Source organism: Gamsiella multidivaricata (assembly GCF_025024155.1).
Source record: "Gamsiella multidivaricata strain RSA 2152 chromosome Unknown BC939scaffold_45, whole genome shotgun sequence".
NCBI classification, from domain to species: domain Eukaryota; kingdom Fungi; phylum Mortierellomycota; class Mortierellomycetes; order Mortierellales; family Mortierellaceae; genus Gamsiella; species Gamsiella multidivaricata.
In genome coordinates, this window is record NW_026251753.1 from 1 (window position 1) to 7699 (window position 7699).

The window sequence follows — 7699 nt, forward strand, 5'->3', positions numbered from 1 at the left end:
GTCTTGGAGGAGCCTTGTGCTTCCACTGGTATTTTTTCGGCGGATTCCAAAAAACGGCGTCATAATTTGGCGATACGCTCAGATCTTGGGTGACGCGGTGGATCCATGCTGGCAACCGATCGATACGAGTACCATCGGGCTTGATCATGGTGATCTAAGTGATCGTGGGAAAAATAACATCAGACATGAATTAACAGGGGGTGTCGTGTGCGCTTGGGTACAGCAGCGCAAATGAAAAAGATAGAACAATACCTTGATTTTGGAGTTGTGTGCGATAGGCAGTGTCCCGTCTGCATTGTTGGGCAAAAAGATCTCATATACTCCAAAATCGTCCTTTTTCATGGGATGGCTCGTAGGATTCCATTGATCTATTCACGACGTTGTAATGAGAATGGCGACACGCATGTAATGACAGTCAAGGACAGTATAGAATGGCACATTGGCCATGAAAAAGTTTGGAAGACGAATGCGAACGCGATTCACAAATGACATAGCCTTGTCACAATCAACCACAACAAAGCACATGAACGACAAAAGCAAGGCACGACATGGATACTAAAGTCGCCGAACAAGAAGGCCTTGGTTGCATTGGGGGCCCACTCCCTATAGGTGATTCCCTTGTCGGAAATCTGGAAGCCGAAGCGCTCGTAGCCACGCGTAAACTTTTCGTAGCCGCCTTGTTCATCGATGGCCTGTTTCCATTTTTTGTAAGCAGCATATCTATCGGAGGGGGGGAAAGGAGAGTATATCATCGAAGGTGGGCCAACAGTGCTGAGTGAGCGAGAAATGACTGTGGTTTGCAGTCGCAACCAGATGTGCCCAAGGATAGAAAAAGGTACCTCTCCAGGAGATCAGGCTTGTAGGGTGCCAGCCAGGGATCCAGCTTGATCACTCCGGCGCCTTCCTCGAGTGTTTCCGACGCAGGAGCATTTGCGGGTTGGTTGGGGGCCGTGTTTTTTGCTGTCGACATGACTGGGGTGCAGGAGAAGAGTAAGTGGTAATAAAGATTATGAGCAAACGAAAAAGTGAACGCATGTCATGGAGACGTGCATCACGACCCCAATTACTGAAGCCTCAAACGTTATTTCGCGTCATGTCTTCCCTGCTCCATCCATCATCGTATTCGATAGGCTGTATCTGTTGAAACCAAAACCACATTTATTGCTCTAGCTAGATTTATACCGCGCTTTGCAGATCTGTACGTGCTGATTGTTCAACATCGCGCTAGACGCGTCCTTCTCGCCACAGCGTAAAGAGTTTTCTATTAAGCAATGACACAGTAACGTGGTGTTAGAGCGATAAATCACCAGTCGCAAGAGCTATGCCATTCCTTGGAAGAGTGCCGTACGTTTAGAGAGGATGTGTTGATAAGGCTACAAGTCTAGCATATCGACAATAAACTTTGCCATCGTCAACATCATCAGGTTGCGACCAGTAATGTCATTGGTCTCGTCGATCTCATCGATCTGCCCCTGGCTCTGTAGGAATAAGAATATAGTGCATTTCTGGATCAACTTCTTGATTGCTGTCGAAATCGTAGTTGAGCTGGCGATCAGTTGCCTCAGCCGAATGTTGCCCCCTCTAAGCAGCTCACACAGTGTAAAGAGGGCGAGGAATTCATATTGTCTGTCGCCACTTTGAAGCAAGCGAGTATAAAACCCCTGAAGACCATCGGTGGGCGCACTCCAGACCTGGATAAAGCGTTCAGAGTCCTGGATGTCCAAATGAAGGTTTCGAATCGCTCCCATGCTCATGAGCTTTACTTCTTCGTGTGGGGAACACGAGAGGCGAAGTAAGACATCGAGCACCCCTAGTTGAAGTAGCTTCGGTCGAAGGCCATCTAACAGAGCGGGTTCGCCATGCCAACGAGAATGGTCAATGACACGCGAGTATGTGGTTGGCAAGTTCGAATATACACAACGGTCCCTGTAAACTGGCTGCCCTTACCATCTTCAGCTAATACATTAATACATACAGCCATGCCAGCCTGCGATTCCGCGCAGACGTCGAGCGCCACGTTGCAAATGCGCTCTACTAGCCCTGCTTTGAAAATTGCCTTCCGATTCTCCTCTCTCTGAATCAAGGCGTGAAGAGCCATCATGGTGATATGCTGAACTTTCTCGCTTTTCTTCGTTAAAAGCGCAATCAAGAGTTCAAGGAATCCGGATTGAACAATAAACGAATCATTCGATGGATAGTCAGCAAGTATAGTGAGACAGGCCACAGAGGACAAAATCTGAAGCTCCGAATCCGACCTCGACATGCGGAGAAGAGGCGGAAGGGCTCTGAGACGGGCAATTTCGAGTCTGTACGTCTCATCACGGGCCATATTTGCTAGGACGCAGGCAGCTTTGGTCTGGATTTTCTCAATTGAATCCAAGAGTCCGACTAGGGTGCGAACAAGCCCGGGAGCCGTTTGCAGAAGGATATTCCTGTTCACGCTTTCTGCTGTAAGATTTTTGAGAGCTATAGTGCAGCACTCTTGAACAACGCTATTACTGGAGCTCAATAGCCTGACTAGCACAGGCATACCGCCAGCTTTGACCAATTCTTGCATGCTCTCATCCGAACCGGTCAAGTTCGCAAGTGCCCATACCGCGTTCTTTTGAGCCCTCGGGTCGCTTGATTTAGCCAAGCGCATCAAAGGTACAATCGCACCCGATCTAGCGGCCTTCAATCTGTTATCGTCTGTAAACACGCATGGTTAGCCGTATCACATTAGTTTGTGAAGATTCCTATCATGCAACTTTTTTGTTTGCGAGGAGGCAGTACCATATACTGTAATCTGAGCGATGCAGCTCGAAGCTATCCAATGCACATCAACGTCGGGCGACTGTACGAGGCGCGCGAGTCGTTCCAGTGCTCCAAGGCCAACTGCTAAAAGGACGTTTCGTTCGTCTAGATCCAATTCAATGTAGTGCTTGTTAGCGGCATCATGGCCACGACTATTCTTTGGAAGACATCGCCGCGCTTTGTTTTCGCGGACTGTAAGCGCCCCTGTCAATACCTTCGTAAGTGATCTTGGCTAACGCGTACAAGGCAGGTTCGTGGACATCGGTGAACTCAGATCGAAGCAAGCAGCCGACAATTGGTTTCAACACGTCCGGACCCACGTATCCGCCGCCTATTATAGCCGTATCCATGTTATGAGATTTTACAACAAGCATTGTCCATATTTGCAGCAGACAAAAACAGCAACCAATCTTATGTTACTCAATGAGAGGACATTGATGATGCCGCGTACCTTGAACAGCCTTTCCCGCAAACATAGTCGCTGCCATCCTTTGAAAATCTCGACTACTCGAGTATGCAAGCGTTGAAAGAGCACGCAAAGGTCCCCCTTCAAGAAAGTTGGTCTGGGGATCTAATTATAATGGCGGAGTGTTGTGTAACCTTTAGTAAGAATATGTCTCTGGATGTGGCAGCGAAAACAGGGGAGATTAAGCTCTTTTGCTAGATATTTGGCCCCTGTCTCAATACGCGCAATTGGAGATGGCATATCCATCGAGTTACGCGAGCGAATAACCATGTGTTAGAATCGCACCGATGCCTCGATTCTTTCTTGATACCGACTCGCTGGTCGAGTAAAGCGTTGGTTTCTAGAGCTGTGGTTTGTGTGTGTTATGAGATGAAATTACTTACCTTGCATGTACACTCGCATTTTCAAGACTGCCTCGAAAAGGTTTGCCTTCAGATTTTCCTCTCCTCTCGCTGTGGTTGTGGAACCCTTTACTTCTTCTGTGGGGTGAGCAATCTCGGCCGGTGTATCGTCCACAACCCCTTGTCGGGGATCGATGTCGGCAATGGAAAGACTCTCTAAATCTGGCATCGATGGACATTCCTTGGCGTCCTCAGCGGCATCATCCGCCCCCAGTGGAACTGAAAAGGGACAAGGATGTTCGCGTCATTACCGATGCAGAATACTTGAGAGCAATCATTTACGATAGAGCGGCTATCGAGCGCGGTTGATGGAGGCATACCTGCGGATTCGTTCCTTTGCGCATGGTCCGCGACCACTACTTCAAGAATGACCCCTGGGTGATGGCTAATTCTCTCAGGCAGGATTCTACCACGCAAGGATAAGAGGAGGGTGTTAGTATGGCATAGGTAGTTATTTTGATGCCGAGAATTGTACTGAAGCAACTTACTCCTGGAAATTTTCGTCTGCCAAGAACGAAACCACTAAGGAGCCGTTCCGCACGTACTTGGCATTCTCAAATACTCGCTGGATATCTCTCCAGAGAATAATTTGCTGCCCGGTCGTTTTATCGTAACGAGAACTGATTTCGATTGGGTTCGGTGGTGGCGTCCCTGGAGGAAAGGAAGCCCGAAACGACTGAGATGGATTGTTAGTCATTGTTGCTTGTGATAGGAAAGAGAAAAGGAGAACGAGAAGGAGCAATAGAAACTGAAAAAGCTGCATCTTTTATCGGGGAACACAGTCGAGAAGCATGGGCAATGGCGAAGGCGTGTGCTTATGGAAAATGGCGAAGGCGTATGCTTCTCCCTGCTTGTCTCATGCTGTACTGTTGTTGTTGTTTTTGCACAACATTGGAAATATACCACCATTCATTGCAGCATGGTCGAAAAATAGCACAGCAATTTGCAGGGGCAGAGGCAGACCTGTTTCAAAAGAACATTATCTAGTATTTCACGCTGCTAATGTTTTTTGTGGTTGTTGTTTCTCGGCCGGAGATGGGATGCAAGATCTCACCTCCGCATTGTTTTTTGCCCTCGCCATTGTTGTCAATGTTTCAATAACAACTTCGGATTTTATTGTTTCTGTGCATTGAGCACGCTGCCACGAAATACAAAAAATAAAAATGAAAACAGCTGCATTGCTGTGGGATGAAGATCATAAAGTGTATGCAAATCGAGTTTGTGAAAGCAAGGCCCGTTATCGTTCGTTCCGCGAAAACGAAGGACTTTGGTGACCAAACGTCTCACGGCGGCCAATGCTTTGCTGAGCCGTGAATCTCCGTTACATATCGCCCTCCGTATCTACAACTACAAAGTCATCGTCAGAATCCTCTTCATTCTCCTCAACAGTCTCGTCCTTCTTTTCCTCAGCTTGCTCAACAGCAGCAGATGTAGTCATCGCTTCAATTTGCGTCGGCTCTTCAACAACAATACTATTCAAAAAAGAGTGGTATTAATATTCGCCGCAGCAATGTCCATGCAGGTCTTTTAAAACAATGTTGCACATGCTGGCACCTACTCGCACCAAACGCGCTGACCAAAAAGTTCACCAGATGGCGAGACCAAACGCCAGTATCTATGTTCAAGGATAAATAGCACAGATAAATGTCAGCTCAACGTGCCATGTTAATTAACACTGATTAATTCACGAAAACAAATGCACTTACGAGATGTAGCGTCCAGGGAAGGAGGGGACCTTGAGATTAGCAGAAACACAGAGAGACTCTGCAACGCCAATAGCATCAACCTTCACCTCAGGACTCTTACAGTCGTTATCGTCTTCGGAAAACATCCTGTCCCCACCGACAAACTGAAACACAGTTCCTTCGGGCCACTCTGCAGGTCCGGGGTTAGCAAGCTCCCAAATCTTCATGAAAGATGCTCCAGCCTGGACCACAGTACCGTCCTTGTGGGTGATATCCTTTACGAACACTGCATTCAAGGCCACTTCAGATGCTCTAGAACACGACAGACATAATGTAGCATTGTACTAGGTAAACGACATGGAATTAAAATGTTAGGGTACACATGCCAACTCGTCACGTACTTTGATACAGTGTCCTGGGAAGAGGTCTGCGAGATGGCGTCCTGCCTAGGCTTGCATAATGCAGCCATGGGACACTTCTGGCCGGTCTGTTGCGGATGGTGGCACACAGCCTGGCCCCAGCCCTTCTTGTACAACTGCGGCAGCAGTGGAGTTGGTGTAGTCATGCTAGAAGAGATTGGCCTGCGAATCTTGAGCATGATATGGCTAGGATCATGGACAGCTTCAGGCAGCGCCTCACAGTTGCCACAAAGATCGTAATCAGCGCAGTTGCCGCACTGGACAGAATCAAATAAAATATGCAGTTTGTCAGTCCATCTACCAAAGATTCAGATACTTTGTTTTAGGTGCGCCAACCAACCAAGAAGAACCGCCTTTATGCATACCTTGTAACGGACGCCATAGATGTCGTTGTCGCAGCCATCACACACCACACCATAGTGGGGCGTCTGGTCGACCTTGACCTGGATCTGTCCATGGTAGGCAATTGGAATGAAGGTGTGACCCTTATGCTGAGTCTTGGCCAAGGGCAGACATCCCTGACACAGGTCATAGTCAGGGCACTGGAAGCACTTGTGTCGCACACCAACAATTGAATTCAAGCACAGATCGCAAGAGGCATGGTGCTGCATAGCGTGTTGACCAAACTGGCGGGATGGTGTGGTGCTGCCTCTCTCGGTCATTTCCACATATTTCTCAATAGGTTTGAAAGTGTGGCAGGGATGCCGCAGACCAGCGACTTTATGGCAGTTTTGACACAGGTCATAATTGTCACAGTCTTGACACTTCCAGCGGGTGCCGCGGACAGTGTTCAGGCAGTTGTCACAGTAGACATTCGGATGGACGGATTCTTGTAGGTAAAAAGAGCAAAGAACATCAACACCAAAAATGGAAGACAAAGATAAGAGCGAGGATATGGCGATAATAGATTGACACCTTACCGCTGGTTTGTTTGTCATCTGAGCAGCTCCTGTTACATTGGGCGGTGCCGGTATCGTTGTGTCGGTTCTCCAGAGAGAGGTCCTTCAAGGATCTTTTGGCAGCGAGGACGTCGTCCGCCTTGGCGCTTGCCACTTCTGTTGATTAAAAATGTTTCCGGGTCGCATTGAGCCAATTGGGCGTTAGATCTTGCTGCTTTCAAAGTTCAACAACGTTTGGTCGTTTGGTAAGGCTGCAGTGGCCATGTGTTACCTCGCTCATAGGGTTCCACGTCGAGACGAACGACCATGACGGAAGGACTTGGCTGCGCTTGCTTACTGAAACTCGCAATGGCCTCGAGGACATCTGCATCCTTGTTGATGGTCTTGCGAACACCATTATGGTCCTCGTACGAGATGGCCATATTGGTTTGGTTGAACAGTGAACAAATCTAGTAGGGGCAGAATAATTTTTTTCCACATGTTTAATATTTGTACAAAGCAAATTGAGTATTATCCAGCCAGGCATGGACAAGACACTGTAGTACCTTCTCATGGATGATAGTGTAGGAGAGCCGCGAGGCATCCTGGTCGAGGCGGTCGAGGTGGATGTTGGCGAGGGTGAATCGCCTAAACTCCGACTCAAGGGTGACCTTTATAACACATAGCATGTTGGAGGGATAGTAGAGTATATACAAAGAAAATAAAAGAAAAATAGGGAATTGATCGAGATAGATGATAGTGGAAACAAAAAAAGCGAGTTCAAGAGATGAAGGACGTAGGCCACCGTCCACACGGTACACCAGTCACATAATATGTTGTGTCTCGCTCTCCTTTCAGCGCCTCCAGTGTCAAGTTTGTTTAGCATATCCGCTTGCTCATCTCATCTTCCCACCTCCGTTTACTCATTTATTGCACCCTCTGTGACCTCATTCAGCTATGGATCTGGAACAGTTCGAGGTTCTGGAGCTGGTCAACAAGATTCGCAATGAACTCTTGAACCACACAGGCATTGACGACAAGACTGCTGGTAGGCAAC

General features: G+C 47.9%; 3 protein-coding genes across 3 annotated transcripts; all 3 read right to left on the reverse strand.

Moving 5' to 3' along the window:
* Window positions 1–76: 76 nt before the first annotated feature.
* On the reverse strand, window positions 77–970 carry BC939DRAFT_504376 (immunoglobulin E-set; the record flags this gene model as incomplete). Its single annotated transcript, XM_051560521.1, has 4 exons — window positions 77–154; window positions 253–368; window positions 557–720; window positions 840–970. Coding segments are annotated over 4 exons (489 nt in total), but the record flags the coding sequence as incomplete, so codon positions are not given.
* Window positions 971–1136: 166 nt separating this feature from the next.
* Window positions 1137–4503, reverse strand: BC939DRAFT_455671 (armadillo-type protein). The gene is made up of 9 exons (XM_051556219.1): window positions 4149–4503; window positions 3981–4066; window positions 3643–3879; window positions 3245–3364; window positions 3008–3124; window positions 2773–2898; window positions 1948–2688; window positions 1349–1840; window positions 1137–1261 (listed from the first exon to the last, which is right to left on the reverse strand). Exons 1-8 carry the CDS (start codon window positions 4421–4423, stop codon window positions 1374–1376), a joined length of 2169 nt encoding a protein of 722 aa, XP_051410746.1. The 5' UTR covers window positions 4424–4503; the 3' UTR covers window positions 1137–1261; window positions 1349–1373.
* A 243-nt stretch (window positions 4504–4746) lies between these two features.
* BC939DRAFT_455694 (uncharacterized protein) lies at window positions 4747–7417 on the reverse strand. Its single transcript, XM_051556220.1, has 8 exons — window positions 7209–7417; window positions 6935–7112; window positions 6685–6819; window positions 6130–6593; window positions 5747–6021; window positions 5367–5657; window positions 5219–5275; window positions 4747–5132 (listed from the first exon to the last, which is right to left on the reverse strand). The coding sequence occupies exons 1-8, from the start codon at window positions 7329–7331 to the stop codon at window positions 4982–4984; spliced, it is 1674 nt and encodes a 557-aa protein (XP_051410747.1). The 5' UTR covers window positions 7332–7417; the 3' UTR covers window positions 4747–4981.
* Between the last annotated feature and the right edge of the window lie 282 nt (window positions 7418–7699).